Below are 21,715 nucleotides of genomic sequence, written 5' to 3' on the forward strand. Positions count from 1 at the left end.
CCGATGAGATACGTCACAAGAGAGAGAAAGACAGGAAAGAAAGAGAGGGGGGAGAGGAAAAGGGAGAGAAAGAGAGAGAGATTTTTTCCCGAAGAGGCAATTTACGGTAAAATTGCTCGGCGAGGCGTGAAGAATTTTGAGAGGCGTGCAACAAGTGGTTGGGTGCAACAAGTTATTGCAGGCGACGTCTGGCTCTTTCCAAGCCTCGTCGTACCTTCACTCTCTGTTCGTACGACTCTCTCCATGCTTTGGTACGCATCCGAGATGCGCGCGTCCTAGTATTCAGCACGTTCCACACCGTTTCGCGACAATCTCATCGAAATCCGACAAGAATGCCTAATCTTTCGGAATGAAGGCAGCCTTATAGAAAATCCATTCTGCATATCGTGGATAACAATATCCGACGGATAAAGGTTTTGTCTCTTGTTGACATGAAAGAAACTTGAACATTACAAATACTATTCATCACTTTTGAACCTGCTATTGTGCGATTTGACTCAACGGAGGTGTAAAACGTCGATTCAAGCTCAGAAAAATATAATAAGTATCCCGACATATTCTACTCTGATAAGAGAGAACACATTTGATTGTTCTTTTTTACTTCCAAGTCATTGAATCTGAATATCTTTAACAACAAAATATCCAGCAATGCAAATTGATTATTTTTTAAAATTTAGATTATTTAAATTTATTGAGGTTTATGCTCGTAGGATATCATTTCCTCAGTGATACCATCAAATATTAAAGTGGCATGCTAATAATTTCATAACGATAATGATGTTCAAACTCGACGTTCAAACTAATAATAAACGCCTTGTTTAATTTACTTAATGCTTTTTTAATGCTTATTGTTTAATGCTCACTCGCAAAATCGCGGGATGTTCAGCGACAATCAGTTAACCGCGCGCTCGCGCTAATAATCTCCGCGGGCGATTGGACGATCGCCCTGGACAAGGTCCAACGCGACATGCTCGTAGACTCGACCGCGGACCCGCTTCCGCGGCTCGCTTGAAATAGTAGCGAAGAATCGTCAGCCGCGTACGTGGCCGTGGTGCGTGTGTCTAACGCGAGCGAGACGACGACGGACGACGAGCGCGAGAGGCGCGGAAGGAGGGCAAACGCGACCGGCCACAGGGCAAATCTCTCCGCGGAATGAGCGATGATTGTAACATTTCGCATGGACCGTGCGCGCTGTCGCCGCGAAACGACATATACGTCATCGACGACGAGGGGGACACACGTCGCGATGTGCGCGTCGGTCACGCTGTTCCGCGATTGGCAAGACGGACGACAGGGCGGATAGACAAATGGAGAACGCCACTGTTGGCCGCCGCTCGCGTGGGTGGTAAGTCCGTCGCGTCGCATCGTCCGTCTGAGCGGTCGTCTCGTCGCGTGACACGCGCAGAAATATTGTCCCTCTCTCACACATGCTTACGTAAGTCGCAATCGAGCTGCACAAAGTGCATCGGGACTTTTTCCATCACGCCTTTTGTACGATGATTATAAATATGTCTCTCTCACCGCTTCTCTTCCCTTCTCTTGACCGACCCAAATCCCAAGTGATCTTTGATGCGCATTGTCGAGCGGATATCGATTTCGATCAAAGAGAGAGAGAGAGAGAGAGAGAGAGAGAGAGAGAGAGAGAGAGAGAGAGAGAGAGAGAGAGAGAGAGAGAGAGAGAGAGAGAGAGAAGAAAAATAATTGTAAAAACTACGAAAAATAATATAAAAGCAATATAAAGAATAATCTTTCCGTCGTATTGCGCTTATCGAAGTTGCATTTAGAGTTCATTTTTTATAAATTATAATTAGGAAGAAAATTGATGAAAAATAAGATCATAGGACTGACCAAGAGATTACTGCTCTCTAGTGTCTAGCTGAGATACTATTATCGATAGCTCTATCTAATTGTTTTCATCCAGTTTATATAATAGGAAAATCTTTAGAGCATCGAAGATCAAGTCTACATTAAATATGATATCTCTACAAACATAATAGCAATTTTGTAACGTTGAGTTTTCTATAAAAAAAAATAATGTAATACATTATTCATTTGATTGTGGAGTTCTGTAATTTTTAGAATTTTTAGAATAAAGTATATAATTATCGAGATTCTTTTTATGATTAACGGAACTTGTTACAAATTCTTTATGATAAGATAAATAATTATCACCTTTTTGACGATTAATGACAATAATGACTATTGAATCAGAAATGCAAAATCGTAATCCTATTAGGTCCTTTACCCGATGATCATTTATATCTCATTTTCAACGTGTCCATGTAAGATTTACCCGGCAACGTTTTGCGATCGTGAAATCCGAATCGCATGTTCAAGTTAGTGACAACTTTGCTTTCGACGCCACGAACGGGATACCCATTCTCAAATGACGGTGGCACGTCTCAGTCAGCGATCGCTGTTAACTGGGCGCCGCTCGCAGGACGGCAATATCACTGTCATCGACGTGGCAGCTCGAATTGCGCGTTAAAGGCAGCGGCATCGTGGAAATTACGCGCGCTGCCTTGCCAGAGGAATCCAATGCAGGCGTATTATGCGAAATTACGTCAGTGCGGCGTCGCGGAATGCGCGGAGAATGCGGATTCTAGGATGAAACGAGAACATAACGAGCCAGAACCTAGAACTGAAAGGGAAAGTACTTAAGATAGCAGGGTAAAGGGAAGAGGTGTTTGCTTATATTCAGCGAACAGGCTAACCGAGGGGAAGAGAAAGAGAGAGAGAGAGAGAGAGAGAGAGAGAGAGAGGTGTCTCGAACATAATCCTTACAACACTTGCATTGTTGCGTTCAAGTGGAGTATAACTTATGAGTTATGACGTTTCTCTCGCGAGCGCGTTAACTCATCTTCCCGCGCTTGTTCGCCTAAATAAAGTAGTCAAATGAAACGAGTTTCGTGTCGTACATTGTCCCGCGACAAGTCGCGTTAGCGAGAGCGGCTAATAAGCAGCACGCAACTGGATCGCCAAAATTGTGACAAGTTGGATGATGAGTGAGTCATACACGCGGAGCTACGTTGTCCGACAACAAAGTGTCAAGTAACCCGTAATTCTGTCGTGTGCGTGCATGCCTGCGTGCGAGATGCACGAAGCACGAAACAGCACGCGAAACATCGTAATGCAAATCCACCGAGAATTTCGAGGTATAGTCACGAGGAATTCTCAACGGGCGGCGGTTGTTCCCGACGATGCCACTGACGACGGTGATATCGTCAGCAATGTCGACGCATCTGGCAATATAATTGTCCACCGCGACGGTACGATAAAACATCCGCGATGTTTACGGCACCGTGTGTGCGTCAGTATGCACGTGTCTGCAGATACGTTGAGACTCGTGCCCGACAAATAACGTTTTCGTATCAACTTGTGCAATGTCGCCGTACATGCTGGCACTAATTGCAAGAGAATAAACTCGTGACAACATCTTAGCATCTTCTGAATTACGGAGTAGGAAATCTGAACTAACGAGTCGTACAATGAGCTTGATATTTCTTGAAACAACGCGCGCGTTCTTCTTCTCGAGTGTAACTAACTACGTATTATATGATTCGGGAACTATACCCGACTATACTAGTATATTAGCAAACGGTGGTATTTCCATAGTATACTAGGAAGCAAGCGATCAATAAATTAATATATTTATTTTATTTCTCTCTGATTACGAATATATAAAATAGTAATTTAATTTTTAAAATAAAATAGCACATTTAAAAAGTAGACATTTTACATAGAAAGAATACCAGTTTTCAAATTTATATAATTATAAATTAAGAAGGAATGATTGTGAATACAGCTTTATGACAATTTGTTGATGAATCTGCTATTTTGACATATAATTAATTTAGTATGGTAACTATTATTTCCTGCATAAAATCAACAGTCCATAAATTTAAAGAATAATTTAATAACGTTAAATTATCTAACAGTATATCCGATACTTTTACTGATGTATTTATAATCTAGTACACACAGACATTCCGCTACCATGTTTTGACAGATGGAAACGCATGGAGTGCATGTTCGAACCTTTCTAATCATTCAGTTTAATCTGATTTGCGTTATAATCCATCGATCGCATATTCTAATAATTGCGGAAGCACTATGCTTTTATTGGTACTCGCAAAGCAGTAAAGTAGCAAAAGGGAGACGAAACGAAGGAGAGAGAGAGCGAGAGAGAGAGAGAGAGAGAGAGAGAGAGAGAGAGAGAGAGAGAGAGAGAGAGAGAGAGAGAGAGAGAGAGAGAGAGAGAGAGAGAGAGAGAGAGAGAGAGAGAGAGAACTTTCTGTCATATTGTCTATCAAAAAGGTCGGGGGTGGCGAGGAAGTAATTTAAGGCTCCTGGGTAGTCACCGCGGCCATATTGGATTCTTACTATCGAGGCGAGGAAAACACCCAATTTTGTTGTGCGTGCCATTTTCAAATAAAAAGACATTTCAATAAAACATCACTATAGATTGTTTCAGAACACTTCCGAAAATGGCCGAAAACTACCCTTTTCCCTCGACAATAAACAAACAACCATAAAACGAAGCCTAAACATACGGGAAAAACAGCCGTTTAACGACTATCGAAAGGAGGTGAAAACGTTCCTTCCGCGTGCAAATCTTACTTTTCGGCCAATTTTACGACTTTCACGAATACGTTAAACGTTAGAGCACAAGCACAGAGCGAATAATAAAGAAATAGCACGCACAACAAAATAGGTTGTCAACATGTCACAAAGGACTGAAAGGACAGAATTCTCCATTGGAGAGAGTGAGAGGAGAGAGTTCTTATTTCTACCGCGACGGTACGTCGCCACCGTCGCTTCGGAGTTCTCGGCTCAGGGACCAGGAGCCTTAATAGTGACGATTATACATGGCTTGACTTTGGATGCACGGGATCGCCGAACAACAAGCGGATCACTATTAACTTCCTTCTTCTCTTTCAACATCTCTCTCTCTCTCTCTCTCTCTCTCTCTCTCTCTCTCTCTCTCTCTCTCTCTCTCTCTCTCTCTCTCTCTCTCTCTCTCTCTCTCTCTCTCTCTCTCTCTCTCTTTCCCCCTCTCCCTCCAAATCTTCCTTCTTTGCGTCCTTCCTTCTCTGTCTGTTTCGTCTTTCAACTCGCTCTTGCGTGTATAACACGCGGCGTCTGAGGTAGGTGGTCTCAGATTGAACGAACAATAGTACACGTGTAGCTATTACACCAAACTGTCGTGTTGCCTCGAACAAAACAGCGAAATGCGGCCCGACACCTCCCACTACCTCCTATTCGTTGTATCGGAAGATCATTATTCGCAATTAATCTAATCAAAGAGTATTGCGAATTACTGAATGCTTAATATCATCCAATTATTGGCGAAAAAATGTCATTTTCTTGTTATTTTTCAAAGAGTTACACCGTTATGCGAAAGAACTATGAATTTAGAGAGTGTACTGAAATCATATTCGCTTTTCATCATGTTTCTCATCTCTTGTTGCGTTCACCATAAAACCACACGAATACACAATGTTCTGCATGAGACAAGTCAGATTGTCATGTCACATTTGAGGAAACAACAGAGCCCGTTCTCACGCGCATGTTTCTCTCTAATTCGTATTTGTTCCCTAGGTAGAAATTTGGCTTCGGACATTCTATTCTTATTTTTATGTAATATGTTATCTACAAATTTACTTTTCTTTAAAATTAATAAACTTTTTTTCAGATATCTTTTTAAATTATTTCATTTTTTATACCGTTTATCTCTAGCTTGATTTATGTTCAAAGACAGCGTGAAAGCTGCAATTGATGAGAACTAATGATTTTTCATGACACTAATGTGCCTGAATTGATTGTAATCATCGCCTTTAGCAATTTTACAAGCGTGCATCGCGATCGAAGCTTCATGACACAAAAATGAATTGTGGGCTAAGTGCGCAAGATCTTCCCGAGTATTAATTTGGAAAGCATAAACTGCAGATTGTTCTATCGCGGAAGATCTCGCGCACATTGTCCGTTCACTTTGATAATTCTGGAAATCACCGTTCACATTTTTTACCATCAATTTCCGTTACGACGCGTTTCGCAAAGACGCATCAACGCGGTAGACTTATCATGCCTATCTCGTCGTAAACGCCGACAATCAGCGTTTCGATTAGACGGACCTTCGGGGTCACCGATTAACGATATTGCGTTTCGGTGCTAACGAACGTGCCGCAATCAAAACTCCCATCATCGGCTGCAGAACGGAATTTACACATCTATGACATCTATCAAAGTTCCGTCAAAGTGAAGGCAGCAGTACTAAGGTCATCGCATGGTGTCGCATATGTATTCCTGTGAGACACGACGACGCCAGCAGAATGCAAATGCAGCAGACCTTAGACGACGAAGACGACGACGACGACCACAAAGACGAAGACGACGACGAAGACAACGACGACGACGACGACGACGACGAGGCGGTAGACGACGACGAGGACCACGTCGACGCCTCGTTCGCGGCGACAGCGCCTGACGTCGAATATGCGCGCTCTCGCGCGCGCGCGCGCGCGAGGAGCCGAAGAACTCTCGTGCTCGGTTATGTAACCGCGCATGAAACTAATATATCAGAGTTGTCCGGCGTTTGTGGCAAACTTAGACCGCGCGTCTCGAGCCAAACGTTCTCCCGCTCACTCTCTCTCTTTCTCTTTCTCTCTCAGCGTTTCAGTTCTCGGCAGACGATGGAGACACATCCGATTAGAGAAAAGTTTGACAGTTCGGCAACTGGTTGCGTTGTGTAAGCTATAACTTATGAACATATACTTGTATTCTATATTTATATTTTTATATTTTTGAGTGAATTGATAATATATCAGAAAATCGAGCTTTTCGGAAGCGCAGCGTGATGAACAAATTTGAAAAAATCGATGAAAGAATGGAGGAATGACATTGCGAATGTAAAACATTTATATTAATACAATAAACATTGATTACTCATAATTGTCAGGGTGATAATATATTTCATATCTTGATTTCCTTTCATTCCGATTCTATTATTGCAAAGTTGATAAGAAATCTTTTATTAATTAGATCAAAATTTCCATTTAGATAGATGCGTAGAATTACGATCGCCAGGCATATCAAAGAAAACGAGACACCAATGAATAAGTCTTTTCTCAGACGATTTTGGCAAAAGCCCGGACAGAGGAAGAATTTTTTCGCGTCTAGAGAAACCCGAAGAAAAAGAACGAGCATCTGTCGCTCTCAAAAAGTCCCGAGCGTTCCAGACCTGACTCTTCTCTCTCATACATCATCTTTCTCGTTTTGGTACTTTTTCGTTCTTCCGGCTCGCACCATCCGATATTGTTCGCACGGGACATACGTTCGTCGTTCTTTTTCTGCGACTGGAATAAGATGTTTAGTCTGACAGTGGATTCGTGGAACATTATGGAATTTAAAGAAAAAAAAAGATACAGAAAAAAGAAAACAGAGTAGGAATGAACGCATTGTCGCTTAGCCGAAATTACTTCTATTCACGCCACGATGAAGATAATGATAAATATTTCACCTCGGAAATAAAACTTAACTCAGAATAAATATCAGATCTTCGTCTCTTTTTAACGTTTGTTGCGGTATTAAGTATGACAAAATCTAATTTATAAAATGCAAAGTGAGTGGAGTAAAACAGAAATAGCAAGTATATTGAAGAACCAACGCGATTAATGAAGGTATATTAAATGTACTTTGATTATTAAGATCTAACTTGTCTTAAGATAGAGAACTCACTGCATAAAGTCTCTATTACGTCACCTAAGAACGTGACGAGTATCGCGGAAAATATTAGCCTACTAGGCTGCATTATGTGGCGGACTATGTAGCGGCCTTACGTATTATATAATTCAATATTATGCGTCCGCGAGGCGTTTGAGTATCGCAGATAGCAAGCAGAGCCATAACGTCTCGCGTGACAATTTTCGCGCGTATATCACAAACGGGGGGGGGGGACTGCTTCAGCCGGCGGTCATAGGTTATAGTCGTGCCGACAAATTCACGAAGAGAAGCACACTGTCGTCGTTGCGCGAAGCTGGGCTGTTTCTTCTCGATTTCAGGGTGCGCCCGATGATGTCGCCGATGCGTGGCTGTCGCAACGCCGCGACGCGTTATACCCACGTTGTACATGCACGACTCAGAGCACGCACGTCACTTCCATTGTCAACGGGACGCACGCGTGACACAGGCGTGCGACATATTACGCACATAAGATTTACCGGCCGACACCCACACGGCAGATAGGGTTATATGATACAATTGTTAGAGGATGGTCGCGAGTCGCATTTCCTGTTCGCGATTGGATTGTCGTAAAATTTAAACAAAAAACGAAGGAGGAAATGACAGATCTCGGATGCTATATACACAAAGATAGAAAATTGCGAGATATAAATTTATGCCTATTTCTCTGACAGAATTTTTTTATCGTAAGTTATTCGTATCTCTAATATAGAATTTCTAAGCAGAGATCAACTCATATACTTGACAGATTTAGAATTGTAAAAGTTGGTCAAATCTGGAACATCTTTAAATATAAAAACTTTAAAACTTTGTATTAATAAAGTTGTGTTTGATTGTTGATTGCAATATAGAATCCAGTTTTAATGATAATCTAACATAATCGCGGCAATATACAGTCGTCAGCACTCAATGATTACAGAAACCGTAATGTGACAATTAATATCCTGTTGTAAATATGTTGTATCCAGTGAATGTGTGCCCATAACTGATAATAAGAAAGCAATATTCCAGAGACGCATACTATGTTTACGCGAGCGTTACTTCCGTAGTAACTTACGATAATTCACTCCGCGTAAACGAGTGAATTATCGTAAGTTACTACAGAAATATCGCTTGCGTATAAACATATAGTAGGAAAGAAACTCGATAATCAAATGAGCGTACCCTTGTAACTGTACCCATAGTGTAACTCGTCGCTCAACCACGAAGAACGTCGTATTGCATCGCATCGTAGCCGATTCGTGGACACAATGAGACCGAGAACGCAATGCAATTAACGCGTGGCATTACATGACAACGCAATGCAACGCAGGGAATCGTCAAAATTAGTAAATAGCGGGGAATTTACCAGCGCGCAACACCCACATGGCAGACGCGCTCAACCGCGCGGAGCGCGCCGCGTCGCCCCGAAATAAACCACGTTAAATGGATCGTGACCGTTTGGACAATGAAAACGCGAAGTCAATTAACCCGGTGTCGCTGGAGTCCCTGAAACGATTCGCACTGATCGTGTTCGATGGCAGCAACCGTAAATCGATGTAAATCGATGAAAAATCGGAACATGCACACAAATACAATCAGCATTTTGCTAGAATTGGCATCAAAAATTTAATTATAATTATATGTATATTATTTACTTATTAAATATGTTACTATGTCGTATGTCATGTAAGAATTTATATCGCTGAGTACTTCTATATCATATTACTAGATTTTAATTACATATTTACAAAAGTACATATTTTATATGGCAAAAATGTAATATAAAACTCAATAAAATTATCTACTGCCGCAAGATATGAACGTATTATCTGCTTAGCGAGGGAAGAGTTAGAGATGTGTCGTAAAGGTAATATCAAAGATTAGCATTGTAACAATGGCGAGATTTTTGACGTAATTACTGGCTCAATAATACATCAGCTCGTTGTAGTTAACGCTATGCGGTACAAAAGTGTCCGTTAAGCGACGTGGCTTAAAAAAGACAGAACGTGAGCGCTTAAGTGAAACAGTAAATTATGCAGAATCAGAATGTCTCGTTTAATCGGCGGATCGTTATGCCGCGGTTAAGTTTAGGCTGCAAAATTATAGATAAGAATAACACTTGCAAATTTGATGTGTTCTCCGTTCTACCTTTCTTTTCTTTAGCGTTACCACTTTGTCAGATCCGCGCGGATGTATTGCGAGCGGCATTTAAAATCCGATTTGCCGAGCAAAAAATAAGCTCGGGTATATTAACTTGGAAGTCACGCGTCGTTTATAGTTCCTAAATATTCCCGACAATTTTCGTCATAGCAATTCGGGTTAATCGTCGACAGAAACAAATAATGCTAAATGGAATAGAATTTATGCTCTTAAATAGTCACGGGTCATCTACGATCGTCACGATGAAGCAATGCTGTCATGTACGAAGCGTATCGGGTTCTACATATATAAAAAAATCAATCACGGAACCTGTTTTAAGCGGGGCTACACGGTTTAATCGGAAAATGTCCTAGCGACACACAATCGCGACACGCTGCAAAGCGACGGCCGCTAGAAGTTGACAAATGCGCGTTAAAACACCGATCAAATACGTAGTAATTACGAGATATAAAGAAACTCACGAAACGGCCGTCCGAAATGGGATTATAATCGCTTTTAGCGTGGATTTTCGACCCCGGCATCGATGGGTTAAATAGAGGTTCCGTCGCGCTCAATGATACACATTAGTCCGGACATCGTTTAGATGCCAACCACGTTAGAGAATTGTTGAAGAAGAAACAGTTGTCACGCTGGATATGTGTTAGATACATTTATGTTATTAAGTTGGTCGACGTCCAACATGAGCGAACAAGCGAGCGTGCCGTTATCCCGCATGGCGCGCTTTTCCTTCCCAATAATAGACATCTTTTAAATACTTCTTCAATCTCTGCTCTTTTTCCGCGGGATTTACGTCGCGCAAGAACGATGACATTAATGTGTTCGACGATAAATTACCGTATAAAATGCGTAAAAGTAAAACAGGTTGGGCATCATTTGGTTTAATTAGTGAAAACTGTCACTAAGGACATAAAATTGAAAAGAAAATTAAAAAGGTTTTTATCTATCTTTATATTATCGTATTATTAATTGGGTAAGCCCAATTAATTTTACGGTAATTTTTATGACCCTAATTATATCTTTATATAGCACCATCAAAGTATTAAAGAGTATAAAGAATATCTTCTCGTTCTAGAATGTATTTCTACCCGTAAAATGTAACATTTCTTGCAACTGAAAATTATCTCCCTGTCATAAAATCAAGAACTAAAAATATAATAAAACACAAGCATTTATAAGTTATCTTCCTCTGAAATTCTTCCGATAATGTTCCTGTTTAAGTAGATTAGATAGTTAAACGCTAATTGCAAAGAATTAATTTATTGGATAGTAAATTTGAAATTGTTGCCGTTTTTATTATCACTAAAACGTAACAACCCGTCCGCTATTCGTGTGAGCTACTTTATTATCTATTTTTATTATTATTTTTCAAAATCTTAAATCACTATTCAGTCATTTTGAGTTTTATATAATTTTTTTTTTTCAGTTTTAAGAGTAGATAGTGACAGAATGACGAAGCGACCCTCTCTAACCGCAATAAATCACTTCTGTATGTATTAAGTGGCCTGACTTCGCGCAACATTGATGACAAATTTCACTTCTTAATTGCTCTCATTTTATTTCGATGTTGCATATTCGTTTTGTCAACCAAGTTTCGCGCTCATGGTAGCACCGCTATAAAGAAGTTGAAAAAATATCGCTTGTCAAACATTGATTTTTGGCACGATATAAACACGATTTATGCGGCATGCCGCGCCTTGATGTATCACATGTTGCAAACCGGCCCGATCCCTATCCTTTCATTCGTTTTCAAGCGTTTGATTTATGACCGTCTCTTATGTGTACTCGTAAACGTTATATTGGTTTCCCGCGGTAGCGCGGAACCGCGTTTGCGACTTCGGGAACGAATTAACGCCACATCAGATACGCCGTTAAAAAAGAAGTGCAAACGATGCGCGACAAAACGTATGCCGGGATTAAAGAATCTTTTTAATCTTTCCGTTATCTGTGCCTGTTTGCAACTGAAATAAAATACAAGGAAAACCGAATAATTTTTTTTAATAAACTTAATGAATATGACTTCAGCTGATCGTTTGGATAACTGCTGCAAATCTCTAAACTGAAAGTTGTATAAAAACAGAACCCTCGATTTTTTTTATTTGCGCGGCGAAACTCTGACCGTACGTGGATTAAGCGGTAGACGGGACGCTTATTTGCTTCTTTTATATCCTCATCCTCATACGGAGTTTAGATGAGGACAGACTCTGTCTGATGGCACTTTTTGCTAGCACCTAGACACTGGTGGCTCAAGCGAGGGCGTGCTGACGTGAGACGCCATGACGCTGAGTGCGTTCCAAAAATACGACGGCACTTTGGCACAGTGTACTGCGTCCACAGTGATTCTAGCGGTTGTTTACATCGATAAAGAAGCTGTTGCGAGTGCCATCCCGCGCTATTAGTGATCTCCTATGTTGTTCGTAACTCTGACGGAATCTCCGAACTCGCTTACCGCTTCGTGCTGACTGTCTTTAATGCTTTTAATCAAAACGTTGCATTATTTAATGTCCCGCGGGCTAAAACGAATAATGCGGAATTTTGGAAACCGATATCTCACATCTTTTATCATGATACGACGTTATCATCAATAACTGATAAAAGATCTGAGATATTGGTTCCCAAGATTTCGTTTAATGTATAAAATATACTGAAATTAATACATATTATAAAATTATTGTATGTTTTAAAAGGTATATATGTTCCGCGAGATGTAAATTTTTATGTATGTATCTATTATAATATGTTATGCGTGATGCTGTGATGCACCATTTAATCCATATTCATTATACTTAACACCGCAATTCTTCAACAAAAGTTATTATCTCCATCTCATCTCTGCGAATATTTATGTAAGCGCACGCGACATCAGTATTAATGATATCGCCTTTGTTAGCCGTAGGATACTTCGTGTTGATTTATCGCGATTTTCGAGACAATTTGGTAAGATCGTTCCTCGTGGACGCGCGCAAGCCGCGAGTCGACCATTCGCACCGGCTATTATTGTCACGGGCGTCACGATACGAGGGCGACGACGAGTTCTCGCGCGGGAGAGACACGCGCGAGTACATTCATCCGTGTTCGCAACCGCCATGCGGGCCTCAGCCCGTTCAGAACGGGCGCGTTTCCACCATGGGCCACGATTCATAGTCTCGCGGGTGTACCATTAATGAGAGTTCCTCCTTGCGGCAACTGGCCACTGTTATTATAGCTGCTCATAACAGTCAAGCATCGCGCAGGCAACGCCGGCAGTCGCGTTGGCAGCCGCCGTCTACCGTCTGCACCGACTGTGAGGCATTGAGCGTCTATTTTCACGCGCGCCGCGCGTCGCAAACAGCCTCGCTCCTTGTTGCATGATTCCGAGTGAATGTCCAGCAGTGTGGACCACCCCCTGGTCAATTAAAGTCGACGAGCCGGAAAGATTTCGCGCTGGAACGGCGGCGCGCTTGGAATGAAGTCAATCGTTAATGCAGAGTTGAAAAACGAATGATAAAAAAAAAAGGAAATTGCTTACAATTAGGTCTACCGAAAAAATGATGGAATTTGCCACCGTATTTGAATCTCAAATAGCAATTATTTAGCCAAGGAATACGTTTCATGTAAAATTGGTATTGCGTAAGAAACGCGAATGATTGTAATTATGCAGAACTTTACGGAAATCGAGGAGATCCTATTTCACACAGCTTGAATTACGCTCACTCAAAAGTGCTTTCCGCAAAAGGATCGTGCAGCTAACATAAGACCGAGAAATTCAGGATACTGGCTTCGCAACTCTCGCCCCCACCCGTGTGCGCAATTAAAATTAATAAAATGATAATTAATAAAAACTGCAGACAGAGACTGGGCTCTCTTTCTCTTTCTCACGTATCGTTAATTCGTTACGAGCTCTCGGAGGATGTTTTCCACGAGCCACTTTGACGCTCTCGACGCGACGAAGAGGACGCGCTTCTCCGGTACCCCTTAAGAGTAGAGTCGGCTGTCATAAATGTCATTAATTGATCGTCGGCGTTTACGGGCTTGAGAGCCGGTTGTCATCTCTTAACGTGGCGGATCTTCTCCGCCGATGGCAAAGTGCGCGCCGCTACGATAACCACACCGCTGGTAATTATTCCCCTTAAGCACATCGATTATCATTTCATTAACTGACACCGCCACTTGATCGCGTATTCTAATTTTTTTCGGGGCGGAGAAATGGCACGTCAAATTAAAATGACTTTAAATCTTTATTACATCTTAAATTTGACGTTGCTCAATTTATTCCATATGGATTGCAAAAATGTGTGAAGTTTTATAGATGGTAGATCCATAAATGAAATGTATTGTGCCCGATTTATTTGTATTTTATTTAAGTTTTATCTTTATTATTTTTGCACTATTTATATTAATATTTAACGTTTAATTATATTGTAAATAAAATTTACAACTGATTTCAAAGTAATATATTTCATCGTTGGAACTGATGGCAATATCAAATCGTATTTAAAATATTTGACATAATAAAAATAATATATTAAAAAATTAAAAATTTATAGAAATAGATTTTTTAATATTTATAAGAAATAAAAGCTCCGGAATGTTCTTTGCAATATTCAAAATAATAAAATTTTAATTCCAATTTTATGTCTCTTCTGTAAAGTTTAACAAGATATATATTTTTTTCCTGTACTAAATATGTTTCCAGATTTTCAGTTTAAAAATATTTTTTCCACACGTGATTTCTCCAGTGGTGTTAATATCACACGTCCAGGAAAAGGCAGATTAATCTTCCCTTCCAAAACATTCGCACGTAATACAGAGAATCGAGAGAGCGAAAGACATCGCTAGTCGCGAGCGGGTGTTGAAAAGAGTACAAAAAGAGAAATCCCAGCCAGACAGTGGAGGGCGTGGGAGATACATTTATAAACTCGCATCTGTGAGCTTAGAATCGCATGATTTAGTGACTACGGAAGGAGATCGTCGCGTCCGCTTTAAGCGGCTCTTCAGTCGCCCTCGTTTGCGAGAAATGGCGTTTCGCCGAGTTAAAGCGTCCCATCGATCATAAGTAAAAGGGATTGTGAGATTATCGGACAGGCAGTCAAGTAATACTTTTAACCTTCTCCGTGATTTAATCTCGAGACTTATTAAAACTTTTACAAGTGCTCTATCTCTGATGGAAAGTGATTGAAATGTAATTTCGCTGAAAAACACGAAATTACATTTGCATTGAATATTATGCAAAATATCTCAGAATTATCGATCGTCTTTTATCTTTTCTATCTTCAACCTACTTATATCTACTTATAAACATACCTACTTATAAATTGCGCATTTCAAATTTTTTGATCCGAATTAGGATCTGATCCGAAATAGGCACTTTACCCTATTATGTTATTACTAGCATTACTAATCGTACATATCCCAAATAGACAATTTAATTTAAAGTCTCGATTCAACCAGCTTGGATCGGTGTAAGTTGTTGCGTTGAACATCTTCGCGATGTTCGTCATGAGCTGCAAAAAGTAGTTCCCTATTCCCCCTGCATTGGCATCGATTTGCGAATCATTGGTTGTCGATAATTCCTCGTTACTTCTAATGGAAGTACTTCTAACGGAAGTACTTCTAACGGAAGTAACGAAGACTTATCGACAACCAATGATTCGCAAATCGAGGCCAATGCAGGGAGAATAGGAAACTACGTTTACCAGCTCAAGAAGAACATCGCGAAGATGTTCAAGTACACAACTTCAACCGATCCATATATGGATTTGGATTTTGCGTATAAGTAACGAAAGATGATTGAGATCGTCCAGAAGTAGGTGTTGCCGCCGTATCGGCGTATTGGTAAGCTTTCGGTGTTATTTCAGAGTAAAAAGGAATTTGTAATGTCTTGTCCTGGCTTGGCTCTGCCGTGCTGATCATATTCATATTTGTGATTTCCTGTAACATACATAATGCGTTTTATTAAAATTTTATTTAAAAATGTTTCGTTCTTTTTCTCTTTTTCTAAAAATACTATATAAGATATTTTGTATCATAGACCGTACGAATATTTATATATATTTTACATTGCAAAAAAGAATATTTTTTAAACTTTATGAAACACATTCATAATGTTCGAAAAATGTTCCATTTTCAATATTAAAGTTGTGCACATAGTGCATTTCATTAATCAGATTTAAATTGAGAAATTTAATTAAATTTTTAAATTTTAATTGAAAAATATTTGAGCAAGAAATCCATATCGTTTCGGTCGTAATAATCAATTAAATTTCAATAAATCGGACAAAAATAAACATTTTTAAGCACATAAAATGAATTATATTAAAGCTAGAATCTTTACCTGCAAAGATTTCTTTTCGGATTCGTGGTATGCAGCCCGTGAATCCGATCTTTTCCTTCGATTGTGTACCATCTGGAGAAATATGATTTTTATGAAATATTCAGTAATTTACATGATCAATTCGTGTACAAAAACACGATAAATATCAGCGTTATATAATTAACAAGAAAAGCTGTCAATAATAGTGATGTACATATTTATCGCATAAGACAAATTGTTAGGTGTTACATATAGGTGTTTCAAATTAAATATTACATTTAAAAATATCAATTTAAATAAAATTTGAACTTTCAATAAAATGATAGTAATATAAATAAAATATTGCGAATGTTAAGTTAATGAAACATTATACTTATACCATTTTCTCAGATCAAGTAATAGGATAATGAGCATTTACCAAAGATTGAGGATAGCCGACATACACCGAGGGCCGTACATATCCATGACCTCCTATTCTTGCGAAATGCACATGGTGTAGCCTCGGTAAATAATGGTAATTGTTCGGTAAATAATGGTGGTACGGTGGACGATGTGGATAGCTTAACACATGTGAACGAGCATCGGCTTGGTTCGATTCATAGGGATGGTGTATCCCTATGAATTTTTTCCTATGAATTTTTTCCATTATTTACCTGGTCAGGTGTGTCTGAACTCCCGGAAGATATCGCGTCGATTCCTGGTCCGGTAATTGTTCCGCGTGATATTGTTCAGTCGGAGACTGTGTCCAGTACTGCGGAGCAGACTGATCTTGCAAATAGCGTGGTTTGCTATCGTATTGATGTTCATAGCCGGGTTGAACGAGGACGCCGGCAAGTGCGATACTTGCTAATGAGATTGTCACTCCTAAGAACTGAAATAATTAAGGAAACTTTAAGCAGATTTTTCTCGAATAGATGTTCGATATGGCAGAAATTTGTTCCCTAAATAATTTATTTAACAATACATATATACATAACATACTTTTTTAAAATTTTAACATTGTGAAACCGTCCTTGGACAAAAAGTACAGACGTCATTAAAAATTTAAAAAAGTATGTTATGTATATATGTATTTTAAAAATATTTTTAGAATACATATATACATAACATACTTTTTTAAAATTTTAATGACGTCTGTACTTTTTGTCCAAGGCGGTTTCACAATGTGCAAACTAATGAAATCATGGAATACGCAAAATTCAAGCTAACGTCAGCGATTCTTTTTGGGTCATTTAAGTGGGTTATAAGTTAGTGGGTTATTTAAGTTAGTGACACTGAGGAATCGCGTTAGTATCAAGTGAAACTGTAAGAGCTACACGATGTTTTCGCATCGAGGATTAGTGAGTAAACTTTTCTGACATATGTTTATTTAATATTTTTATGAGTCTTTAACTTCTGGAACTAGAACTTTTCAATAATAATTAAACCATATATCATCAGCGTTAGACAGAATCTTTGTAGAAATTAATACAATAAAATATTTATTTCTCTTTTGTATTTTTCCTCTAAATCGATTTTTACATTAACAAAATAATATTCCATAGTAACTCCATAAATATACAACCTTTCAATAATTTGAAATTGTTAAATAAATTATTTAGGGAACAAATTTCTGCCATATCGAACATCTATTCGAGAAAAATCTGCTTAAAGTTTCCTTAATTATTTCAGTTCTTAGCAGTGACAATCTCATTAGCAAGTATCGCACTTGCCGGCGTCCTCGTTCAACCCGGCTATGAACATCAATACGATAGCAAACCACGCTATTTGCAAGATCAGTCTGCTCCGCAGTACTGGACACAGTCTCCGACTGAACAATATCGCACGGAACAATTACCAGACCAGGAATCGACGCGGTATCTTCCGGGAGTTCAGACACACCGGACCAGGTAAATAATGGAAAAAATTCATAGAAAAAAATTCATAAGGATACACTATTCCTATGAATCGAACCAAGCCGATGCTCGTTCACATGTGTTAAGCTATTCACATCGTCCACCGTACCACCATTATTTACCGAACAATTACCGGACCAGGAATCGACGCGTATTCTTCCGGGAGTTCAGGCGGTGTGTCTCAAGTGAAACTGTGAAGAGCTACACGATGTTTTCACATCAAGGATTAGTGATAAAAATATTAAATAAATATAAAATATATATCAGAAAATTTTCTGGAGGATGCCACTTCAGAGCCCTTCAGCGCAAGGAGGGGAGTGCGATAGAACTGCATCCTATCGCCAAAGCTTTTCAACCTCTACGACGAGTACATCATGCGCAGGGTGCTGGAGGGCTGGACAGGGGGCGTCCGAATAGTCGGGAAAAAGATCAGCAATCTCAGGTTCGCGGACGACACCACGATTCTGGGTACAACAGAAAGCGAGTTGGCAGAGCTGCTTCGTAGGGTGGAGGTCGAGAGTGTGCAACTGGGACTCCACATAAACAGAAGCAAGACCAAGTTGATGTTCATTGATCGTGCCGGGACCCTACAGCGCACCTCCGTGACTTGGAGGTGGTTTCGGACTTCGTGTACTTGGGCTCCCTGATCAGTAACGATGAAAGTTGCGACAGGGAAGTAAGCCGACGCACCCAAATGGCAAAAGATGCTATGAGGCGGCTCGGCAAGATCTGGAGGAATCGTGGCATGAGCAGGAGGACCAAGGTCCGACTAGTACAGTCCCTGGTTTTCTCGGTATTCCTATATGCCGCCGAAACGTGGACACTGAAGGCAAGATTGAGGAGCAGGATAGAATGCGCTCGAAATGTGGTGCTGGCGAAGATTGCTGGGTGTGCCTTGGACGGCCCGTCGCACAAACGCGTCAATCTTGCAAGAGCTTGGGATTCAAACTCGCCTGTCTACGATCTGCCTAAGGCGTATTCTGCAGTTCTTCGGACACATCTCCAGACGCGAGCCGGACAGCTTGGAAAGGCTCATGATCGTTGGTCAGGTCGAGGGGAAGAGAAGCAGAGGCCGATCCCCGACCAGGTGGGGCGATGCCGTCAGAGGGGCCACGCAGGGACCCATCCACGAGGCGATGCGCAGAGCTGAGGACAGGGAATCATGGCGACGGATGGTCCACGATTCATGTGCTCACGATGAGTAATAAGGGACCGACTTTGATTGATTGATATCAGAAAAGTTTATTCACTAATCCTCGGTGCGGAAACATCGTGTTGCTTTTACAGTTTCACTTGAGACACACCGTCTGAACTCCCGGAAGATATCGCGTCGATACCTGGTGCGGTAATTGTTCGGTAAATAATGGTGGTACGGTGGACGATGTGGATAGCTTAACACATGTGAACGAGCATCGCGGCTTGGTTCGATTCATAGGGATGGTGTATCCTTATGAATTATTTACCGAACTATTACCATTATTTACAGAGGCCACACCATGTGCATTTCGCAAGAATAGGAGGTCATGGATATGTACGGCCCTCGGTGTATGTCGGCCATCCTCAATCTTTGGTAAATGCTCATTATCCTATTACTTGATCTGAGAAAATGGTATAAGTATAATGTTTCATTAACTTAACATTCGCAATATTTTATTTATATTACTATCATTTTATTGAAAGTTCAAATTTTATTTTATTTGATATTTTTAAATGTAATATTTAATTCGAAACACCTATATGTAACACCTAACAATTTGCCTTATGCGACAAATATGTACATCACTGTATTATTGACAGCTTTTTTTGTTAATTATATAACGCTGATATTTATCGTGTTTTTGTACACGAATTGATCATGTAAGTTACTGAATATTTCATAAGAATCATATTTCTCCAGATGGTACACAACCGAAGGAAAAGATCGGATCCACGGGCTGCACACCACGAACCCGAAAAGAAATCTTTGCAGGTAAAGATTCTAGCTTTAATATAATTCATTTTATGTGCTTAAAAATGTTTATTTTTGTCCAATTTATTGAAATTTAATTGATTATTACGACCGAAACGATATGGATTTCTTGCTCAAATATTTTTCAATTAAAATTTAAAAATTTAATTAAATTTCTCAATTTAAATCTGATTAATGAAATGCACTATGTGCACAACTTTAATATTGAAAATAAAACATTTTTCGAACATTATAAATGTGTTTCATAAAGTTTAAAAAATATTCTTTTTTGCAATGTAAAATATATATAAATATTCGTACGGTCTATGATACAAAATATCTTATATGGTATTTTTAGAAAAAGAGAAAAAGAACGGAACATTTTTTTACAAATTTTAATAAAACGCATTATGTATGTTACAGGAATTAAATAACAAATATGAACATGATCAGCACGGCAGAGCCAAGCCAGCACAAGACATTACAAATTCCTTTTTACTCTGAAATGACACCGAAAGCTTACCAATACGCCGATACGGCGGCAACACCTACTTCTGGACGATCTAAATCACCCGTATACATCCATACGGGTAATCCAAATATATATACTTATATATACATAAATTTAATAAAACGTTTAGATATGTTCATTATTTTATTGAAGCAAGACATTGTGCAATTTAGTTTTTTTTTACTTTTATGTGCATTTCTTAATGAATATTAATATGTATAATAACTAATGTTATGCAGTATTATAATAAAATGTATATTTTACTCCAATGTATTATCTATTATTGTTAAACGCATATCCACAAGCGTACGTGTGTGTGTGTGTGTGCGTGTGCGTATATGTATGTACTATTAAATTCATACATTCTACTTTTAAATCTGTGTAGGATATATCATAATGATCAGATTATACATATGATAATCGTAATGTACATGTATATTTTTTCTTGTTTTGTTGATACATTTCATTTAATGTTCAAATATTAAATAAAATGTATGAAAAAAACAAGAAAAAAAATATATACATTGCAATCATTATATATAATTATTATTAAGATATAACAATTTTATTTAGGGAAAATTGCTTTAAAGTTCATAGTGGAATTTATGATTAATAGGAAATCTTACATGATCTTAATCTTGATAACAACAAATTTTAAAATAATCAGAAATTAATATTCGATGACGTGTGTTGAGCTCGCCCGGAATTGGATCTTGTTGAGGTGTGTTTCAACTTACGACTTCCATTATTTCTTCGTGCATTGTGTATTGCTAGTCGCAGAAATTCCATTAACGTAACAAATGTCTGCGTATATAATCCGCCAAGAGGGAATCGCGTGCGTTAACGTGCACTTCGTGCCACATTTCTCAGCCCCGTTCCTCTAAGTTCAATGTGCATCGCCCGATTGTTTTGTCTCTGCGCGCGATTTTACACGATACAGATCTTTTGCATTCACCATATGTCAAATTTAAGTGCTTGTTCATGTCGTACCGAGTAATATCCCGGGAGTCGTTAAAATAGGTGATTAATCGCGTTGCAAGAGGAATATACGAGTTTCCTCTCAAATTAACTTCGACTAATGTCGCTGCGAGATACAAATGTGACAAACGCAATGTAGCATAATATGAATAAATATTATATTATGAATGTAACATATACTCGAAATAAACGCATCTTTGTACACTTTGATA

General features: G+C 39.3%; 1 protein-coding gene and 1 long non-coding RNA gene across 3 annotated transcripts in view; one reads left to right on the forward strand and one right to left on the reverse strand.

The window, feature by feature from the left end:
• Nucleotides 1-21,715, reverse strand: part of LOC139768542 (uncharacterized) — a 160,861-nt gene that overhangs the window by 30,664 nt on the left and 108,482 nt on the right. The window lies entirely within an intron of this gene.
• LOC139768424 (uncharacterized) lies at nt 1,028-20,794 on the forward strand. 2 transcript variants are annotated; one of them, XM_071698591.1, is made up of 5 exons: nt 17,315-17,511; nt 17,843-18,060; nt 19,553-19,636; nt 19,964-20,035; nt 20,438-20,794. In XM_071698591.1, the coding sequence occupies exons 2-5, from the start codon at nt 17,907-17,909 to the stop codon at nt 20,446-20,448; spliced, it is 321 nt and encodes a 106-aa protein (XP_071554692.1). In that variant the 5' UTR covers nt 17,315-17,511; nt 17,843-17,906; the 3' UTR covers nt 20,449-20,794. The 2 variants fall into 2 exon arrangements, 1 of the variants encoding a protein (XP_071554692.1); XR_011717358.1 differs by lacking the exons at nt 17,315-17,511; nt 17,843-18,060; nt 19,553-19,636 and adding an exon at nt 1,028-1,345.

This window comes from Temnothorax nylanderi, unplaced genomic scaffold (assembly GCF_030848795.1).
Source record: "Temnothorax nylanderi isolate EJ_2023f unplaced genomic scaffold, tnyl_v1.0 TNYL_tig0002_pilon, whole genome shotgun sequence".
Taxonomy (NCBI): domain Eukaryota; kingdom Metazoa; phylum Arthropoda; class Insecta; order Hymenoptera; family Formicidae; genus Temnothorax; species Temnothorax nylanderi.